Raw genomic sequence first — 23,409 nt, 5'->3', positions numbered from 1 at the left:
TTAAATCATGTCACTCTTTTGTTTAAAACTCTATGGTAGTTAGTGTTCTTGCCATAAATGTTTAACCTAAACCTAGTAATAAGAAAGCAAATAAAAAGCTGGGTGCGGTGGTGCACACCTGTAATTCCAGTGGCTTGGGTGGCTGAGACAGAAGGATCACAGGCTCAAAGCCAGCTTCAGCAATTGGGGGTGTTTAACAACTCAATGAGACCCTATCTCTAAATAAAACACAAAATAGAACTGGGAATGTGTGGCTCAGTGGTTGATTGCTCTCGAGTTCAATCCCAAGAAAGAAAGAAAAGAAAGAAAGCAAATAAACTCAAATTGTAGAAATGTTTTTTAAAAAGCACCTGTATCCTATATTCTTAGACTGGCATCCAAACACAATGCAAAGTCCTTACCCATACTTGACCCAGATCCCTAGAGATCATTGATACAATCTTCTGTTTTCTCCCCCTGCTCATTTCATTCTTAATGGCCCCCTGTCTCTAAAACATGAAGACAACAAATAAGACCTCATCTCAAGATCTTTTAACATGCTATTTGCTCTGCCTGAAATTATTACTAGTCAAAGAAAAAAGTAGAAATATTCATTTAAAAAACCAAAGGCATTACCATGTGATAATGAATCAGTTACCTATTACCAAAAGACTAATTCATAGTGATTAAAACAGCTACCATTTATTATTTTTCATGAGTTTACTGGCAGGTAGTTCTACTAGGCTGGGCCAGGCTCAGAAATCTCTACTTGGCTTATACATTCACATATGCATCTACAGTCAACTAACAAGTTGCCTCATCTAGAATGGTCTTTTCCAGTTTTTCTGATGATTGACTAGATTTCAGTTGGGGTAACAGGGACAACCAGTAACAGTAACCAGCATGCTAGAAAGCATGTGCTTAGATTTATTAATCTAAACTATCTTCACAGTATTTATGTTCCTGTAACATTGTATATAAATTAAATCACTTTAAGTACATAAGATATACTTTGTATCTTTATAAACTAAACATGCTCTAACACTCGGGTACAAATCTATGATAGCATTGGCCAAGGGAGATCATAAGAACCAATTTAAAGACCTCCATTCTGGTATTTCAGGGGGCGGGACAGGGGGAATAATAAGTTGCTCCTTTACAGAAAAGAAAATGCAGTAACTTGCTAACCCAGTGATGCACCAAATAGAGCTGAGAGGACAGCTAGCACAATAAAGAACCTAGGAGAGAAATGTAAGGGAGACTCACTCTCAGGACAAACAATGAGTCAAAAGGTGAGGCAAAAGCCTGCTGTTTACAACTCATCTCCAATCCAGCAGGCAAGGGAAACAGCACTTTGATTTCTGCATGACAAAAATCTGTCCTCTACTAAGCCTCAGCACTTATACCTTACCCATCAACATCTCTGTGTCCCTTCAAAGAACCACAGGGCCTACCATCTGTGCTAAAATGATATCAAACGGGGAACTACTGATAGAAAGGGTCGCTTACAAAATACAACTAGGATAGTTGGCAAAATTTTTAAATTGTAAATTAGGTAGAAATGAGGGGCATTTCGGGAAGTTTCCAAAATTCTGTCCTTTATAAAGTTCACTTTGTGTTTTAAAATGATTTATAATTTGTAAACATGTATTTCAAACATTTTTTTCCAACAATGTCTATTTAACTAAACCAATGTTATACCCAGAAACACTGGGAAGCAATAGTAAATAGTATGTGGTTAGGAATGTTAAGTTTTAGTAATCAGTTTCATGCAAAAATGACTATAAACCAGGGTTTCATCTTCAGAGTGCAAATGTATTCCTTCCCTAATTGTGGTCTTCTATAAGGAATATCTTTCATTCTAAGCAGTCAGGAGCAGCCACAGGAAGTTTATCTTTTAGGTTAGAACCAACAACAACTATGTGACAGCCTCATCGCATCAAATGAGACATTGCATTTTCTTAGGTACACACAAACACACCACCACACCCAAAAGTATTTATAATGGGTCCTAAGTGTAGTTCCTTCCTCTTTCCTGACTCACCCTTTCCCATGCTATCAAAACAGTTTGACAGCAGGAATGCAATTAGCTCTAAGCAATTAAGTACTTGCTATTCTATTTCCTCAATGGGTATACAGAAAAGATTCTGATTAATAAAGCTTATCTTACAAGGCCTTACAATACAGTTCTTTCATTAAGGCTAAATTAAATTACTTAATGTGGCTATAAGCAATAACAGGCACAAGTTCTTTCAGTTCTTTCACACATCTTTTTTTTAAAGGCCATACACCAGCAACTTGAAACTACATTTCCAACTACTTCATACCTCTACACAGAATTTCTAGTCAAAAAATGTTCAGGTCTGTGCATCCCCCAATCAACATGGGGCAGCAAAAGTTATTTCCTAGTAAACTAGTTAACTGGACAATGTTAAGGAATGCAGGATATGGGGGCTCTTGATACCAATTATATTAGTGATATATTAATTAAGCAAAAGGAAAACATGTAAATGTTCATCACACCCAATGCTTGCTAACAAGTCTTTTATACCTATGAATCTATATGTTTTAAGATCTATAAATTTCTAAGTAATATTAAGCTGTTAGTTTTATAGGAAAGTTTATTAAATTAATACAACTCCATTTTAATTATAAAAAGTAATATAACAAAGAAATGGGAAATTTAAAATTTTTTCATAAATCTTCCACATCTTCATAACTGTGATCATTTTTTATATCTTCTTCCAATCTTCTCCTTTGTGAATGTTTTTCATTTATCAGATTATGCCTATATATTTTATTCTATTTTTTTTTACTTATAAAATTTTCATTTCCTTATAGAATTTCTTCATATTCTTACAAAGTGGCCTTTTATATTAGTTTTCTCTCAGGTACAAATCTATGACACTCGGGTACAAATCACTACAAATATAGAAGCTTAAAAACAACTATCGGTAAGTTCACAGTTCTGTAGATTAGAAGTCCAGGTGGGACTGACTACATTGTCTGCGTAGGGTCTGGTTTCTCGAGGACAAAAATCAGGGTCCAGCCAGCCTAGACTGTTAGCTGAAGAAAATTTTGCTTTCAGGATCCTTCAGGTTGTAGACAGAAAGCAGTTCCCTGCAGTGGGGGGACTGAGATCCATAGTTCCTACTGGCTGCGTGACAGGAGACTCTCTCAGCTGTTTAAGGCCACTCACATTCCTTCTCATGTGGTCCCATCCACCTTCAACCCGAACAACAGGACAAGACCTTCTTAAATTTAAATCTTTTAAATTTGCAGGTCTGCTTCAAGCCAGAGAAAAATCTGTGGTCTTTAAAAGGGTGTGTCATTAGAATCGACCCACCTAGAATAATGTCCCTTTTTACTACCTTAAAGTCAAGTGATTGGAAAACTTTATTATCTGTGCAAAATTTTGTTTGTCCTTGATTATGACATAATCATGGGTATATTTTCTCATTATAAAGTCCTGGAAATTAGGGTTAAAAAAAATCACAAAAGGTCATTTCTAGAATTCTGCTTATTACATCTGTGGATCACTAAAGAAAATTATTTCTCACTGTGGGTTGTAGTAAAAAGAGCTTAAAGGTCATCCAGCCCCTCCTCTAGAAAACTTTAAGGTAAGGGTTGGGGCTATAACTCAGTGGTAGGGCACCTGCCTCGCATGTGCAAGGCACTGGGTTCAATCCTCAGCACCACATAAAAATAAAGAAATAGAGAAAACTTTAGGGTCACTTCCAATCCAAAGTTCTAAAAATCTAATATTAAAATATATTTAAAAATAAAATGTAAGGTTGTTTTTAAAACTGGAAAGGAAATAAAATTATATAAATTGAAAAGATAGTTTAAAAGTATGCTGAAGCTTTTCCTTGTTTAAAAAAAAAGAAAATATTTCTATAATCACTTTTTTTTTTTAGTCTGTTTTCTAGTCATATCAAGAGATTGAACCTTTAAGGAAGAATGATACATGAGAGTAGAAATAAAGGTTAGTGCCAAATCATAATGCCTGGGAAATTCAGAAGGAAAAAAAAAAAAGAACTCTAAGCCAGTGACAATTTCACAGTACAAACTCATCTGATTCTAGATATAAAGATTAGAGGAGGTAAAGGGGCCAAATGAAAACTAGGTAATATACAGGCTATTCCACTCAAGGATCACTAAGAAAAACTACAACTAAGGGTATAACCCTGTTACCAGAATGGCAGGCCTCTTAAAGAAGAGGGATCAGCTGACTGGCTTTAGTATAAGAGTCCACATCCCACATTCCTACAGAAGGAAGGAAGGAAGGAGGGAGAAAGGGAGACAAAGGGTGGGAAGGAGGAGGAAAGAAGGCAGGGAGGAGAAAAAGAAAAGGTACTTGGCATATAGTAGGTGCTAAATATATATTTGTTGAATGAAGAAAAAATATAATGGATCATAAATACATTTGTTAGCCTCCAGTAACCTTTACCAACTCAGAGAAGTATTTCTTTCTTTTTCATTTACTTATTTTTTAAAATTTGTTCTAATTAGTTATACATGACAGTATTTTGACACATTGTACATAAATACAGCACACCTTCTCATTCATCTGGCTGTACATGATGCAGAATCACACCAGTCATGTAGTCCTACATATATAGGGAGGGAAATAATGTCCATCTCATTCCACTGTCTTTCCCACCTCCACATCCCCACCCTCCCCTCACTCCCCTCTGCCCAATCCAAAGTTCCTCCATTCTTCCCTACCTGCCCCCTCACTATGGATCAGCATCTGCTTACCAGAGAAAGCATTCAGCCTTTGATTTGGGGGGGGGGGGAGTTGGCTTATTTCACTTAGCATAATGTTCTCTAGCTCCAACCATTTACCTGCAAATGCCATAATTTCATTCATGTTTAAAGCTGAGTAATACTCCATTATGTATATGTACCACAGTTCCTTTATCCATTTATCTGTTGAAAGGTATCTAGCTTGGTTCCATAGTTTAGCTATTGTGAATTGAGCTGCTATAAACATTGATGTGGGCGGGCACAGAGGATAAGACAGGAGGATGATGAGTTCAAAGCCAGCCTCAGCAACAGCAAGGTGCTAAGCAACTCAGTGAATCTCTGTCTCTAAATAAAACACAAAATAAGGCTGGGGATGTGGTTCAGTGGCCAAGTGCCCAAGTTCAATCCCTAATACCCGGCCCCCCCCCAAAAAAAAATTGATGTGGTTCATCACTATAGTATGCTGATTTTAAGTCCCCTGGGTATATGCCAAGGAGTGGGATAACTGGGTCAAATGGGGTTCCATTCCAAGTTTTCTAAGGCATCTCCATACTGCTTTCCAGAGTATGTATGGAAAATACTCTGGAAAGCAGTATTTTCCATACTGCACCAATTTGCAGTCCCACCAGCAATGTATGAGTGTACCTTTTTCCCCACATCCTCACCAAGACTTATTATTGCTTGTGTTCTTAATAATTGCCATTCTGAATGGAGTGAGATGAAACCTTAAAGTAGTTTTGATTTGCATTTCTCTAATTGCTAGAGATATTGATATTGAACATTTTTTCATATATTTGTTGATCAATTGTATTTCTTCTTCTGAGAAATGTCTGTTCAGTTCCTTAGCCCTTATACTGATTGGGTTATTTGGTTTTTGTTTGTTTGTTTGTTTGTTGTTGTTGTTTTGGGGGGAGTTGGCATTAAGTTTTTTTTAGTTCTTTATATACCCTGGAGATTAGCACTCTATCTGAGGTGCATGTGGTAAAGATTTTCTCCCGCTCTGTAGGCTCTCTCTTCACATTATTGATTTGTTTTGTTTTGGATTTTTTGCTGAGCTTTTAGTTTGATTTTTGATTTAGTTTTGATTATTGATTATTGATTTTACTTCTTACACTTTAGGAGTCTAATTAAGGAAGTCAGGCCCACATGATGAATATTTGGGCCTACTTTTTCTTGTATTAGGTGCAGGATCTCTGTTCTACTGCCTAAATCTTTGATCCAGTTTGAGTTGAGCTTTGCATAGGGTTAGAGATAGAGATTTAATCTCATTTTGCTACACATGGATTTCCAGTTTTCCCAGCAGCCTTTTGTTGAAGAGGCTGTCTTTTGTCCAATGTATATTTTTAGCATCTTTGTCTGGTATGAGATAACCATATTTATGTGGGTTTGCTTTAGAGAAGTATTTCTAAATTTTAAACACTAGTGGACAAAAATCTATCAATATAAACCAGGCTCACCCTAGATCTAAGGAGAGCAGTATATAAGGGGCTGGGTTCCCAGAATGACAGAATAGGGGTATGCAACAAAAGTGTGAAATCCAAAAATAAATAAATAAAAATAAAGCCTTAAATATTAGTGGAACTCAACTTTGCTGAAATTTTTTAATCTCATAGTAATAAATTATACAATAGCAAATACACATGTAGACATAGTATTCTCAATAGAATTCCAAAAAAATGTCCCCAGCAAAATAAGCCAGGATTTTATCAGTATCAACTAGTAGAAAGAGCTTATTAACAGCTGTGAATGATGCCATGGAATGAAAAGCTTATAACAAACACATAATACTTCAACTTCTCATCAAACATGCAAGTGTAATGTTTTCCATGGCTTACAAAATGCTCTAAATCTAGGGTTCTCATTCACTTCTGTACTCTGAAGATTTCTTGGGGGAAAAAATGTGTATTTTGTCACATTTACAAGGACTGTTCCATCTCAACTTGCTTTATTCAGTTAACCAACTCAAAACTGCATTATACAAAAACAAAAGCGGTATTCATATTTACCACTCATGGAATCAATATGAGCAGTTTGAATTAGAATTCAAATCTTTTAATTCCACTATAAGCAATAAATCTTACTCTTCACCTCATAAAAATATGAGCAACACATTTCATTTTCAGAACTAGACCAGAGCAATTCTGTATATAGCCAACAAAAATTAATGTAATGGTTTAATTGACAGACAATGACCATTGCTTAAATTTCTATACCTTCTGTTCGACAGTTTCCAAAATATTTCCATTCTTTTTAGAACCTAAAATTTCTGGTAAGTTAGAAAGATAAGTGGTGTCCCCAAGAGAAATAACTCAAAACTTTCTGAGATAAAGTGCTTTCCTCAAGTCACAGACATTTTTAGCAGCACAACCTGCACCTGAATCAAGATTTTTTGATATCTTGTCTATCGTCCCTGATCTTTTTGCTACAGAATGTCTCTACTTTAGTAGTATTAATACTTAAAAATGAAAGAAGATGTTTTTAGCATTGCATCAAATTTCTTTATATTCAGAGGGAAAAGCAAAATAACTGAATAAACATGTTAAAGAAAACATTTTTTTAAGATCCTAATAAAACTAATGTGAGAAAATAAATAGCTATTATCCTAATATTCTAAACTAGAAGAAATATTTAGCAGTCAAAACAATGGACACACTAATAATCCACTCTAGACAACCATGAGCTATTTTGAATAATTCAATAAGCTATACCCTATTCAGAAATTACATTATATTCTTAAACATAAATTTAGGTGATTTATTTTAAATTTTAAAAATTCAAAGAATAAATTTCAAATACTCATGGACATACAATGAATTTTTTGTTTTGTTCCTCAGACAACACAGTGCCTTGCATAAAGAACATGTGTTTTTAAAAATGTGTTCAAATATAATTTAAATACTAAATAATAATTATTTCAAAAAGAATTTCGATAAATTATAATTCTTAGCTATAAAGAATTTTTTTTAAAAATTAGTCAGTCTACAAATAGGAAAATATTCACTTAGTAGCAGAATGTAGAACTGAGCATCTAAGTGTGGTCTACACAATACTATGCAGGCAACTCTCTCACTGGCACAAAGACAAATGTGGTAACAGTCTTCTAGAATTTCCTTCTAAGATGCCACATCACTCAGTATAAGCCTGCTGCAAGGATAACTGCAGAGGCATGAAGTCAGTAATAAAAGCAAAAGGACCAATGACAGCCTGTTCCAGAGCTCTGGTCCCTGCTTCAACCTAGTGACAAGACCAGTACAGCGTAAGTACTCATATGCAGCTGCATCAACACTCTCTTCCCACCTGCCACTACCCTTACTAATGCTCCTTCCCCTGATGCTAATCAGAGAGATACTCTGCAGTGCAGAGGACTGCCAGTAACCCCTTTACTCAGCATCTGGCACAGTTTCCTCTCTAAATAAATATATTGGTATTTATATATTTTTTAAATGAATCAACTTAAAAGCACATTAGCAATTATTATAAATGTTTTATGGATGTGACAAAAATCATAAAAATAAGGAACTAATATTATTACTAAAGTTTGAAAGTTGGTGTTACCATGTACAATGCAAGGTAAAGGGACCTGAGAAATTAGAAAACACAACTTTTTCATATCACTGAGTTTCCTCACCTTTAAATAAAAGGTCCAATCTCAAATATCAGCATTATATTAAAGATATTTAAGAAGATTATTATTCTTAAGTGATGCATACTACGGTATTTAACAGTGAAATAAAATACTATGATTTGCCTTCAAATCATTCAGTGAAAAATGAGTGTACTATGTACATAAAATTTGATTTGCACATATTCAAATAGAGCAAATGCAGCAATATATTAACCTTTGGGTCTAAGTAGTAGGCAGGAAGATCCTAGATCATGGTACTACTATTCTTTTTCTACTAAATTTCAAAGAAAACAAATTACCTTCTAAAAATTATCTTCATAATGTTAAACTAAGATATTTTCCAAACATCATCAGAACATTGAGCCATTCTTCCAAACTAATTATAAGTGTGCTTTTTAAAAAACGTTGTTAATATATAGGAAGTTGTAGGCAGTGTCCTCTCACCCCATCAGAACATAATTACATCCAATCAGATACCCAGGGGACTCAGTGGGAATCACACAGGACAAGTAGGTAGGGGCTTGAGAATCTGTTTGCTGTGTGACTAGTGAGTTAGAACTTTGGATCTCTGGTACCCTTCTCTCCATTTACTTCCAGTACTAAAGGATTCAGGCCCTCACTAATTCTTGCCTATGCCACTGAGGCAGTTTTTTTTTTTTTTTTTTGAGGCAGTTTTATAACTGATCTACTACTCCAATTTCCATCTCCTCCAATCTCTTCTGAACAAAACTACTACTAGTAATTCATTAGAAACACATTTGGTCATGTGATTGTCACCTCTGGGTCCACAGGACAAAGTACAAACACTTATAGATGGTATATTTAAAACCATTACAACTTCCCCTCTGCCTATTTTCCACCCAAGCCTACTGATATCATTCTAGGATCCAGGAAAGCTGAGCTGACAATCTAACTGCTCCCTTCCCCCAACATCATATTTCTCTTCTATGTCTGTTCTTCCCTCTGATAGGTATTCTATCCTTTCCTGGATTACTTCTGTCACATCCTAGAAGCCTCCGACTAAGAGGCTCACTCTGCAAACTGTTGATTGCCATGGGATAGGGAAAGGTAGGTGGAAAGCAACTACTTAATGGGTCCACAGTTTCCTTCTGAGGTGATAGAAATGTTTGGTACTACATAATACAGTATTTACACAATACTGTAGATACACAAGATGCCACTGAATTTTCACCTTATATGATTAATTTTATGTTATGAATCTCACCTCAATTGCAAAAAGAAAAACAACAGCAGTTTACCTTGAAAAATCAACCTGGCTCACTTCTCAGGTCCACACTGGATGGATCAAGTACCTTGCACATTATCACAGCACTTAAGGCTTTACATTATTCTGCCAGAAAACTGTGAATAAGCCTTTTGTTTTGTCTTCTCATCTCCCAGTGTTCAGCCTAGGACAGCCCTTGAGAAATATTTATTTTCCATAATTGAAAAATAGAGATGCCAATTATCTCCCTCAGGGCAAGAAGCTGAAGCGGATGACCTTTGGAAGATCTAGGTTACATGAACACCTTACAGAAGTCTGTCTTTGTTGGAGAAGATCAGGAAATCCATACTTCACTCATAAGCAGTCAACAATGGAGTGACCTCCAGTGAGATGTTTCAGTTAGTAATTAAGAAGTAATCTTTACTGAGACAACTTCAGGCACTATGCTAACAAGTAAGCCCTGATTATGTCTCACAGCTACTCTACAAAATACAATTATTAACCTCATCTTCCAAATGAGGCAAACAAACATATTTGAGTTCTTGCCTAAGGTCACAAAACTGATTACCAGGAGTGGCAACACTCAAACCCAGGCTACCTGGGCTACACAGTTTGACCAAGTAGCATCAACATATTACCCTACCCCTTTATACTTTTCCCCCTACAGTTTCAGAGCCATTTAGGGTCATTCTTTGGCCCACAATTTACCTTTTATAAGGCTGAGAAGGCATTTCATTTACTTACTTATCCATTGTCATGATTGCTGTTTATATTCCATACAGTGATTTTTAAAGATATATAATGTTAATTTTAAAAATCTATCCATCAAAAAAGAGAAATGATCCTCAAAAAGATCTCTCAATTAAAAGACTTCTCACATGTAAATCAGCAAGCATTTGACTGTTCCTCTTGCCCATGCCAAAAAAGGTCATGTGCCTGCTTCACTATAACCACACCCACAAGGCTTCCTCACGGAAGTGCCCCAACCTCTGCACAGGGTAAACCCCCTACAGATTAAAAAAATAAAATAAAATAAAACATGAAATTTAAAAACCATGCTGAAAGAAGAATGGCCCATTCTTACTTTTTTAGTTTAGAGAGTGTTGGGAGCTGCCCCATAGGAACCGAGCACCCCTTAGCCCTGAGCCATTGAAATGTGGAGCTGTGGCAAGCCAGCCATGGGCTGTGTGTGAATTAGGGACATTGAGTGCACACAGTGGACTGACCTGACTTGCCTCTCTGTTTGGGTGGGACTCGCTCTGGTCTTTCCGCTTGCTCTGCCTTTGACCCCCACACATCTCAAGAGATAGGCATGGCCTTTCTCGATGTTAGTCAATCTGCTGACAACAGACATCAGGAAGCTAGACCCAACCCCCTGACACCTGACTCCTTGCCTCATTTGAATGTCTCATCCCCAATAAAAGGGTTCAGCACATGCCCCATGCTCTCTCTCTTTCCATGGACCCCTAAGATCAGAGAAGCTGGCACAGGACCCAAAGAAAAAAAGTATTTCTCTGTCTGTGTGATTATTTTGTACAGTCCAGTTCACCTGGAGTGACATGAAGCAGGGGTTAGGGTATAGCTCAGCAGTAGAGCACTTGTCCAGGAAGAATAAGACCCTGGGTTTGACCCCTAGAGCCACAGGAAAACAAAAACAAAACCAAAAGCCATGATGTCTAAGTGTGCACATGTGCATGCTCTATCACACATTCTCTGCCACTCTCTCTAAGAAAATGCCACAATCTAGTAAGAAGAAGATTTTTACCAAGATTCAGTAAAAATAAAAAATAATTATTTGTACACCTGTAAGGGAAAACCTTACTACAGAGTTAATGTCAAACCTTGACAACTTAGCAATAAAGCCGATATTAAAATGTCATCTCTTTAAAAAACACACCCTTTTAGACATACAGACACATAACCCTCCAGATTAAGCCAGTTTTCAGTTCTACTGGATCCTCAGGACTTCCTTTACCTATATATACATCCTTCTAAAAATCTGATGCTAAAATCAAGCATGAGAGGATAATGTGCAAAAGATCAAAAAAAAAAAAAAGAAGGGGGTATGTAACAGTATTAATATAGAACAATGTAGAATTCAAGACAAAAGTCATAATGTGACAAACTAGACCCTTTTACAGTGAATATAAAATAGCCAAGATCCTTAATGTAACAATTATCACAAAATTAAATACTTTTTTTAAAAAAACTTTGAAATACAGGGGAAAATGACAGAAACAGAAAATCACTATACTGAGACACAGGCTACTCTCAAAGCTATGACTGATCAAGCAACAAAGATACAGATAATAAAGCTCTTCCAGATCAATATGAATAAGACATCAGTTTAAAAAATGGTAAAAGAACATGAACAAACAATTTCTAAAACAAGAAATGAAAGCAGTCACTAACATGAAAATATGTTCAAACTCCCTAGAACACAAAAACACAAATTAAAGCAACAATTCTTTTTTTCCTATCAAGTTGACAAATATTTGCTTATATTCATTCTATCCACTACTGAAAGGATACAGGGAATCTTACAATTTCATACACCACTGGAGGAAGTATAAATCGATTTTGAAACTTCCCATTCAAGACCTGCTTTCTTATTAAACACCCCACCCCATTTTTATATGGCTTAAGATACAAATTCCATAGTTTTAAATTTGAAATTATACCAGTTCAGAATGGTAAGGACATGGATTCCAGAACCAGACTACCTAGCTTCCCACTTACCAGCCATGGCAGGTAAATTATTTAACTTCTATCTGAAATGATGGCAAAGTGCCCACTTCTTATTGCTGTGAGGACTGAGTTAATGTAAATCACTTAGAAGAAAGCTCGGACACACATGCTCAAAACATGTTGGCTAGAGCACTTTTATTTCTCATGAACAATTTAAGTAATTCACTAGCATTTCCTGAGAACAAAACAAATCCAACAGATAAAACTTTTTTGTGTGATTACAAACAATTCCATTTGTGTTTTTGTGCTGTACTTTTTTAAACCCCCCCAAAATATATACATTTTCTAAATATATTAAAGCTATATAATCATTTGTATCTGCTCAAATAATTTCATATTGCTTATAACTTTCAAATACAAATTTGTTAGCTTAAAATATTATTTAAAATTGTTCATATATCACTACTGTCGTGTTAAGATAATTATATACTAACTAAATAACAAAGAGGCAGGATGGAATTTTAAAACAAGCACAACCAGTGGTTATGGCACAGTAAATAGCACTATGGGTAACTTGTTTGGTCTCAACTCTATTTTCTACAGTGATTTACATGAGGTGGGTATTTTGTTTTTTGCTTTGTTTTTAAGAACAGAGGATGGAACCCAGGGCATCATACATGTTAGGCAAGTGCTCTACCACTGAGATACACAACTGGCCTCCAAAGGCTTTAAAACAATAGCAGCCTTTTTTCCTAACTGGTTGTCATATACCTACTCTCTATTAAAAAGACTTGCAAGGTCTGATTCAATTAAACAATTACAATTTATCCCATTTCCACCCTTTGCTAGATCCTTTAGTCACTCAACCACATCATTTCCTCTTCTGCCCATCATTTTAGAGAGGTTACCATTTGAAAATAATATTAACATTTAGGATTTTTGAGAACAAAACAATTCCAACAGACAAAACTTTTTTGTGTGTTTACAAACAATTCTATTTGTTTTCTGGGTTGTACTTTTAAGCCCCAAAACAAACAAACATACATATATACATACATATATATATATATTCTAAGTATATTAAAGCTATATAAAATGTTAAATAATTTTATTATTTAGAGAAATAAGGTGATATAAATATACTATCCCATTTTTCTAATTTTAGAGAGTGCATTTCAGTCCTCTGTTTTTAGGGAAATTCCTTATATAAATCACTTTGTTTTCTCTTGAATAAATAAGCTCATACAGGTGAAAATTTTAACCATCTGATATATCCTTTAGGTGGCAGAATAAATATTTGCCTAACTGTAATAATAGGATAGTGAATGGTTCTATATTATAGAGATGAATACAAACAGAATACATGAGTTATAAGGTTCAAATCTAGTACTTTGGACCTAGATTTCTCTATCAAGAACCCAACTATAAGTTAAACATAGCTGATGACAACAAAATTTTGTTGGCTATTAGCTAAATCTAGGGATGATGGCAGAAGAGAAAGGGTAAACTTGTTAAATCACTATTATGAAAACTTCTGAAGGTAAAACTTTAGCGACTCCACTACAATCTCTCTAAACATGGCATAAACATCAAGTATTTTAAAATTTTAATTCAAGTTAATAAAAAAAAAAAAGGGAGGGACCTTCCCTAACTACAACCCCCTATCTGTTGCCTTCTAACCTCTTTCACTGAAATTCTTACAAGGTGATTAGTTTAGTTTCCTAACCTGATGCACCCTCAGCAGGCTAAATAATTTCACAGTTCCACACCACAATACTTGCTCTTCTTTTGCCTACAAAGTCATTCAAGTTGTCTTTCTGGCCCTGGCGGAAGCTTCACTTGCCAGCCTTTCCCCTGTCCCTATTCTATACATCTGCACTCCCATAGCAATATATACAGACCTCTATTATGGCTCTGATACTGTATTACTGTTATTGTTTAATTGTCTCTTAAAATCCTTGAAGGCTGAGACTAGATCTTTCTTATTATAAAAATTTTAAGAAATATGCTGAATTCAACAGTAATACAAAAGTAGATACAATAGCATCACAAACCACCCAGCTACAACTGACCAATTTTAGTTCAACTATAACCCTACCTACTCACCCCATCTACCCTTCACCAGAGTATTTTGAAGCAAATCCTAGACTTCATATTATTTCATCTGTAAAAGCACTTCTAAATATATCTTTGAAAGATACTCTTTATAAAGATAATGACATTACTACCATAGTCACATTTAAATTTGTTATAATTCTATATCATGAAGTATCCAGTTAGTGTTTACATTTCCTCAATTGTCTTATAAGCTTTCACTTTCTACAACTACTTAATCAGGGTCTAAATAAAGTCCATCATTGCAATTGTCAATATGTCTTTTAATCTCTTAAAATCTTGTAATCTCTAGATTTCTTCTCCATCTTTTTCCTTTTCTTATAATTTATTTTTGAAGACATCAGGTCACCTGTTCTTTAGTTTCCCACACTCAGAATTCTCCTGACTACATCTCACATTTCTCTTTCCTTTGTATTTTCTATAAAATGGTGGTTATATGTAAAGGACTATCATATTCGGGTATGATTTTTTGGGCAAGATACTAAGAAAATATCTACCAGGGGATAATGTTCACTGTCTAAACTCTACACCCATTAATTCACTAGGATATGTAAAATCATAATACGCTAGCATTCTTGCTTACTAGCTGAAAGAATATGTGATATGTTAATTCTATCACCCCTTCTTCATCTATTAGCTAGGATAAAATTCCTTTCATAAAGAGAAACTTTCCCTTATTGACAGTTTAGTTACCCTGAGATACAGTTTACAACAGAAAATCATGACAAATATTTTGTTATATCCCTTTATTTTCCAGAGCTTAAAAGAATGCATCAGTTCCCCAGCATACTCTAAAAGTGACAAATTGTTTTTATTTTTTAATCATCACTACGAACTCATGGATTGAAAGATTTTAGTCCACTGTAGTTGTTTCCTAATCAATGATCAAAAGGTCCCATCTTTGGCCAAGTGGGGGCCTCTTCAAGTTAGCATCAGAATTCTAATCTTTTATTTCCCCCCTGCATTCTAGCATGACAAGGAATTCCAGGCTCATCTTGTACTACTTCTCTTCCAGTTTGGAATCATCCATTTCTTCAAAGAGGATGTAACAATTAATCCATTCTTGAGACTAACTTAATATTCCATAAATATTTTCCAAGCTAAGTAACTGCTGAGCAAAGTCCAATTCCTAAACTAAGTTTAAATTTGAACAATATGTATGATGCACAATAAAGATATACAAATTACTTCATCCTTATTAATTTAAGTAATTAAAATCCTAAACTACTCATCACTTAAGTTTTTAGACTCATGTACCAGAAGACCTACAAAAGCAACTGTTTTGGTATTCAGATACAAATTTCATAATTCAAATATACATGATAATCTGGGTAAACCTGCTGCTTATGTTGGGGTTGAAATGGAAAAGTATGAAAAACAAAACAAAAAAATCTTCTTAACTAAAGTCTTCATCCTTCAAGAATCACAGAAAATATAGTGCAAGAATAAGAATAGGAAGTTGTCTAAATAAAGCTTTAATTAAGATAGGCATTTTTAATTAAAGGTTGTAATCTTTAATGATAATGAGTGAATAGTGCTCAATTAAGTATCGTGAGTTTAGAATGATGATAACAATTTGTGATCTTAATTATTCACATTACCCAGAAGTCATTGTGGTAATATTAACATGTTTTCAAACACACCCAAATCCCTGAGTGGAAAACATAAAACCAAAACTAAAATCCAAACTAAAACAAAATCATGTTTAACTCTTTAACATCTCAAACTAATATCCTTAGTAGGAACCAAAAGAAGTTTTTTGAAAAAATTTTAGTTGCTATTTTGTAGCCAAATTCCTTTAGAAATCACAATGTTTCTTCAGGGTGCTGAGGCAGTAGCAAGATGCTTTCAGAATAAAGTTAGAATCTGACATTGTGGGACATGCCTTTAATTCCAGCAACTTGGGAGACTGAGAAAGGAGGATTGCAAGCTTGAGACCAGCCTCAGGAACTTAGTGAGACCTTGTCTCAAAATTAAAAAAAAAAAAAAAAAAAGAAAGAAAAAGAAAAAGAAAGAACTGGAAAGTGCATAACCACTCACTGGTAAAGCACCCCTGGGTTCAATCCCAATATCCAAAAATGAAAGGGAAGCAAACATAATCACTGCCAGGTCAGAAAACTTTTACAATCAAGACTTTGCTACAAATGTTGAACATACCTACAATTTAAAGTGGAACTGCCCCTTCCAAAGTATCTGCTTACAATATTAGTCTCTAGCATGCAGCCTCTACTAGTTCTGTAAATACAGTCCCTTAATTTTATTACTAAAGGTCAGATTTTATAATTAAAAATAAGTGTAGCAACAGAAATATTCTAGTTTATGATTAATAAATGCAGCTATCTCCAGATATGACTTGTAAAGTACTAATCATCAAATGTATTTTACCCTGAATTGATAATTGTGAACTGTTTATCTATGTATATATAAACCTGTCCCCATTTAGCTGGGCTTTAAACTCACTAGCATATTTATAACAATGGTACTAGTCTAACCATTTAAAATTACTTTTTTTCTGCACATCATCTGTGTATAATTATAATTTAGTATGTTAAACTAAGATGCTATATTTTACATACATACTATGTCATAAAATGTTTACATACCTAACATACTTCAGTCTATTGCTCATGTCTCCTCTTCAGATATAAGCTTAAATAAATACACAAAAAAACCATGATATAAACAATTTTAAAATTTCTCTCAAATCAAAGTAGCTCAAATTGTAATTATTTCCATGATAATCAAATAAACATTAAATTCAAATTAAGGGATTCAAATAGGGGAAAGGAGGGAGAAAAAAGAAGGCAAGATGTATACCTTCTTACAACAGAATAAATTCTGTGTGTATCCAAAAAATGCAACAAAGCAAACAGAAGAAACTTGGGGAATTTCTGCTGTTGTTTAATATTGCAGAGTGAAAAGTCCAAAATGTAACATAAATCTAAATCTAAAAGTCACAAAATAAAAGGTTAAGAATTTCGATAGTATAAAAACAAGCACTTTCTGCCCAGCAATGCCATCATAAAAATATGACAAATTACCAATAAATTAATATTAGCTATTCATATTAAAGGGGTTAATTTTCATGCCATAAAGTACATATAAATTAATAAAAAATCAACAATGCAATAGAAAAATGGGAAGGATAAACTGTTCACAGAAAAGAAGATGCAAAGCAACTGAAGAGATACTTCACAAAAGAAGAAATACAACTGGTCAACAAATATATAAAAAAAATGTTGAACATCTCTAGCAATTAGAGAAATACAAATCAAAATTACACTGAGATTCCATCTTACTCTAATCTGAATGGTAAATGAAGAATGCAAGTAACAATAAGTGTTGACAAGGATGAGGGGGGAAAAGGTACACTCATACACTTCTAGTGGAACTGCAAATGGGTGCAACCACTCTGGAAAGCAATATGGAGATTCCTCAGAAAACTTGGAATGGAACCACCATTTGACCCAGTTATCCCACCCCTTAGCATATACCCAGAGGACTTAAAAACAGCATTGGATAGCAGCCACATCAATGTTTACAGCAGCTCAATTCACAATATCTAAGCTATGGAACCAACCTAGGTACCCTTCAACAGATGAATGGATAAACAATGGAAAATTACTCAGCCATCAAGAAGAATGAAATTACGGCATTTGCCAGTAAATGGATGGAACTGGAGGTGGAAATGGAGACTATCATGCGAAGTGAAATAAGTTAATCCCAAAAAACCAAAGGTGGAGTGTTCTGATATACGGATGCTAACACACAATAAGTGAGGGAGGGAGAATAGAAGTTCATTGGATTAGACAAAGGGGAATGAAGGGAAGGGAGATGGAAAGACAATAGAATATGACATAACTTTCCTATATTCATATATGGATGCAAGACCAGTGAAACTCCACATCATGTACAACCACAAGAATGGGAAGTTATACTCTATGTTTATATGATATGTCAAAATACATTCTACTGTCTGTATAACTAAAAAGAATAAAAAAAAATTTAATATGAGAAAAAGAAGATGCAAATGGCTTGTAAAAATTTGAAAAGATGTTCTACTTCAATCATAAGGGAAATAATGCAAATCTAAAGTACTCCTGTCATATTTTATCTGTCAGAATAGCAAAGATCAAAAAATTTAAAGACTTTTAATAAAAGTTCAAAAACATTTTTTTCCCACACATTGGTTTCATGATACATAAAAGGAAATTTGACAACATCCTTTAAGGTACAAAGAATGTACCTATCCTCTAACCTAGCAATTCCACTTCCAGGAATGGGAAGCTCTGGACCAAATTTACCATTAATAAAACAACACAGGATATAGAACAGCAAGAAAGGTGAGCTACTATTTCTATGAAGGATGCATATTTATATTCATATTTGTTTATATATACTAAGCTCTCTCTGAAGGAACATGCAGGCAACTAATAACAACAGTAGCCTCCGAGGTGGGTGGGACCAGGTGGATGAAGGTCAGGGATGAAAGGTGGACATTCTGTTGCAAATATTTGTTGTTGTTGTTGTTGTTGTTGTTCCTTGCAAGTCAAACCAGGTCCTATATTATCTATTCAAAAATGTCTAAAGTCATGGTGGGGGTGGGAAGGAGGGAGGGAGAGGCCTGCCCAATCATAACAATAAATACATATGTGACCAAATCAGGAGTTATGATGTATATATAGACTGAAAAGCAGAAGGAATCAATTTCTCCTGTATATTTTATGCTATCAATGCTTGGTTTGGCTTTGTTAGTTATCACACTTACTTTCATTTAAAAATCTTACAAAACTTACTCTAATATGTATCAAACTGAGAAGACGTTTGTTTTTTTTGTTTGTTTGTTTTGTTGTTGTTGTTGTTTTTGGTTTTTTGTACTGGGGATTAAACTCAGGGGCTTTCAGCCATTGAGCCACATCCCCAGTCCTATTTTGTATTTTATTTAAAGACAGGGCCTCGCTGAGTTACTTAGAGCCTTACTTTTTCCTGAGGCTGACAGTGAACCCGCGATTCTCCTGTCTCAGCCTCCCAAGCCGCTGGGATTACAGGCGTGCACCGGGATTACAGGCGTGCACCATCATGCCCTGGCTCCATGTATTTCGTCTTCATTCCATTATTTTATGAAAAGTAACAGAATGCTGAATTTAATGAGCACTAAAGACATAAGCTTCCAAATGTATAAAATGAAAATTGAGATATGGAATATACCAATAACAATCAAATACTCTCTCTACTTTTCTAGAGGAGAAAACAGGATAAAATTAAGGTATATAAGTTTTCAAGTGCTATGTAAATCCTTAATGTAAAAACAAATAAAACTGTGGGAGATGTAGCTAAGTAGATATAGAACAGCATATCTTCCAAAAAGCTGAAAACACAACCTGTATCACAAAGAAGTTCAATCTTTAACTTGTCTATAATGATCTCCAATATTACTACATATTTTTGCCAATTATTTTTTAAGTGAAATCAAAGGAGTCTTTTTCCTGAGCTTATGAAACATTTTCAAGCTTTACTAACACCACCAAATATCATATTATCTGAATCCATTCTTATTATTTTTTAAATTTTTAATTAAAAATTCTAGTCCCTCCACAATTTCCTTATGACCTAGTAAAATAATCCTGGAAATGGGTGGAAACAAAGGCACAAATCTGTATAAAGTCTAATTCGTATTTTCATAAAAAGCATATGATCCTTTGGTAAAATCTACACAAAACTATAAAGATCCTTTTCAATTACTCCCACTATGTAACTGGGCTGTTTCAGCATAAATTTCCTCGGTATTTGATTCTTCAACAAAAAAGCATTTATTTTAATAAGACAGAATTGTGATGATATTGCCATTCTTCTAACCTGCCAAATTATCTAAATCCCAACATCTGTGGTCAGGCTGTTTCCCAAGATCCCTGTTCTCTTGCCAACTAAACAGAGGCCCTGACTATTCTCCTTCTTAGCCTGCACACAGAGGCGGGCTGCAAATCAGTGGCGAGTGGGTGTCCTTTACGGATCTGTTCCACAGCTGACATGGCCAACAGGGCAACCCCCTTCCTGACTTCCCGACCTAGAGGGTCAACACCTAAGTGAGGCTTTGTCTTCACAACGATGCCCATTCTCTCGGCCTCTCTCAAAGTCAGATTTTCCCAGTGACAGCGACAGCGGAAGACCCACGACGTCCACGCAGCCCGGCAAGACTCAGGCTCGCAGTCACAGCCCGGAGACCCGTTCGGAGTCCGTGCGAGGCGGCGCCGGGGACGCGGCCTGCCCACCTGGACTGGCCCGCGCGAACCCCGGGCAGGGGACGCCCTACGACCGCCTCGCCCCCGCGAAGGACTGCGGGCGGGGAGCCTGCGCCGAGAAAGGGGAGGGGCTGCGCGCGGAGACACTCCGCAAACGCCAGCTTTAGGAGGGGACTACAAACCCGCAGCCCCCGGGCTTCTCCAGAAGTTCCGAGACGCAGCGACGAGGGGCGGGGCAGGGACCCCCAGAGGAGCTGCTGCCGCGGCGGGGAGGGTCCACGGGGTCTCCGGGCCTGAAGGAGGGTCGCCGGGCCCTAGAGCCGGACTGAGGGCTCGCGGGGAAGGGCGGCGCAGGGCTTGCGGGAGTCGAGCGCAGGGAAGCCCAGAACGCGCGCGGACCGCGGGACTCACCGCGCTGGCGGCGGCAGTGGCGCCTGACGACGCGGGGCCGGGTGCGTCCTGTCTCCTCAGGCGGGACTTGAGGCTCTTCATGGCCAACTCTTGGCAGTCCGGCTCCCGGCGGGCGCGGCGCGCCTGGCCCGCGCGCGAACCTTCAAGCTTGAGAGTTGGGAGAGCGAGACGGGGAGGAGGAGACTTCGGGGGCGGTGCGAGCTGTGCCCGCCCCACCTGCCACCTGGGGCGGCCGCCTGCTCCCGGCCTCAGGCTCTCCCCTCCCTCAGCCAATCGGCTGACCGCATGGCGGGGGTGGGGTCGGCCCCAGCCAATCGAAATCCGGGAAGAGGGAGGGACTTCCCTTTTAAACTTAATGACACCCTTCCTCTCGCTTCTGGAGGAAAAGTTAAGGAACTTCGAGTGGCGTAGGTGTGCGGCTAGTGTCGTGGAAAGGCTCCAGGCTCCATACTTCTGGGTTCCTCCCACTCGGGCGGTGGAGCCTAAGGTCCAGAGCAAGCTTAGGATCCCGCTAAGCCAGCCCTAGTCTTCCCGGACTCCCTACTCTTTCCAGCCACGTGCTCTTTCCAGAGTAAAGTTCTCTTCCGTTGTGTCCCAGAAATTACTCTGGGTTAACTGTACAAAGACCAGATTTCGAGAGCAATTTCTCTTCCGCCTGATGTTTTACGACACAAATCTCACAAATTCCACAACCACTCGTACCAAAAACTCCAGAAAGGTAACCTCTAAGAAATAGGTTGTTGATAGTACAGAAGGATATACAGTTGACAGACTTTGACATACGTTATTGTAAATCAAAGGACATGTTAGGTGTTATTTGTTGAGTGAAGAACCCACTGCTTTGGAGGGAAAAGAAATGGAATGAAGGGGAGGGGTGCTCTCAATAAACAAAATTTGCCCACATGGCTAAAGTGATGTTGTCAAAAAAAAAAAAAAAAAAACTAAGTCATAATATGTTTCCTATAGAAACACATTACAGATTAAAGTATCGAAATGACTATATGGCTGAGACAGAAGAAATGCAAGCTTGTGCCTAGCCTCAGCAATTTAATGAGATCTTGTCTCCAGATACACAATAAAAAATAAAGAAAAGGTCAGGGGATGTAGCTAGGTGGTAAAGCACCCCCTGGTTCAATCTCCAGTAATACATACACACACACACACACACACACACACACACACACACGTATACAAATAAAAGTACAGAAATATGGATTAATGAAAATTATTTAAGGAAAGGGTGAAGAAATCATCTGGTGAGCAATACCCAATAATTTGCTGTCAATGCGATAGTTTCAAAAATCTTTGGTGTCAGTTTTTTCCCAGTAAAATGTTTATTCTAGCAAGCAACCATTTCAAAAGATAAACAAGTTGTCCACGGTTCTAACAAAGGACTCTTTTTGTCTTCTAACAGGGCAGTTGCTTTTTTTTTAGTTTCCTTACAGCAACTCAAGGTTTTATTCAAATATTTCAAGAAAATTTCCAGAATTCTCTTAGAGAGACAGCATTCAAAGACTCCTTTTAAAAAGTAAATAACAAATACTGGAAAAAAATACGAATTGTGTCTTAATTGTATCTACGGAAGAAAATTTTCTTTGATTCCCCTTTTTCCTCAAGGGCCACAATCAGTTTTTGTTGGCTCTTTATAGTGTTTGCAGATGGGCGGTTACTCTCTGTCTTCACTGCCACTACAGAGCCAAAATTATCTGATGCCTGTATCATTATAGAAGCTTCCCAACCAGTATTCCAAACTCCAGTCTCACCTCTCCCATTACCAATAAGTTACTAACCATCACTGAAAAGTCTTACAAACTTCTCTTTTTTCAAAAACCTTCAACAGCAAGTGGGTAAATCTACCTTCTTTATGTAGCATTTAAGTCTCTACAACATGGACCCAACCCTATTCTCCAACTGGCACTCTGAGCCATTTACTCATAAACTCATTTCTCAAACATCAATCATGGTTTCCAATGTCTCTCAGTGTGTATGTCTTTACACATGGACATTGTACAATAATACAATAATAATAATTCATATGGATTCAGTATATGAATCCACCTCTAATAATTTTTTCTCGGTCTACATTTCATCTAACAAATCCTGCTTCCACAAGTGTGGTTAGAAGGGAGCAAAAACAGCACTCGAGGTCTTTCTGAAACACCGTGCTATTCTATCTAGATACTGCTTACACAACTAGTATGTTCAGTTTGTGAGAATTCACTGAGCCTGTACCTTTCATGCAGTGTACACTCTTATGAGTGTGCTATACTTTAATATATACTTTATACTTTAATAAAATGGTAGTTTTTAGATAAAGTATACATTCCTCCCAAGTGTCTTTCCCTATAATAGATCATGTAATCATTACCTAATCATGC

General features: G+C 36.5%; 1 protein-coding gene and 1 long non-coding RNA gene across 3 annotated transcripts in view; one reads left to right on the top strand and one right to left on the bottom strand.

Moving 5' to 3' along the window:
- Positions 1 to 21,238, bottom strand: part of Uaca (uveal autoantigen with coiled-coil domains and ankyrin repeats) — a 99,259-nt gene extending 78,021 nt beyond the window's left edge. Inside the window, exon 1 of one of the 2 annotated variants that reach the window (XM_005316740.5) lies at positions 21,032 to 21,238. In XM_005316740.5, coding sequence (XP_005316797.1) covers positions 21,032 to 21,112 — 81 coding nt within the window. In that variant the 5' untranslated portion in view covers positions 21,113 to 21,238. The remainder of the gene's footprint in view (positions 1 to 21,031) is intronic. The other variant, XM_040274115.2, reaches the window with a different exon arrangement.
- The window catches only part of LOC120886182 (uncharacterized), a 105,463-nt gene that overhangs the window by 29,868 nt on the left and 52,186 nt on the right, over positions 1 to 23,409 (top strand). The window lies entirely within an intron of this gene.

Source organism: Ictidomys tridecemlineatus, chromosome 5 (assembly GCF_052094955.1).
Source record: "Ictidomys tridecemlineatus isolate mIctTri1 chromosome 5, mIctTri1.hap1, whole genome shotgun sequence".
Taxonomy (NCBI): domain Eukaryota; kingdom Metazoa; phylum Chordata; class Mammalia; order Rodentia; family Sciuridae; genus Ictidomys; species Ictidomys tridecemlineatus.
The sequence above is the reverse complement of the archived record's forward strand: the minus strand, read 5'-3'. Positions and strand labels throughout refer to the sequence as shown.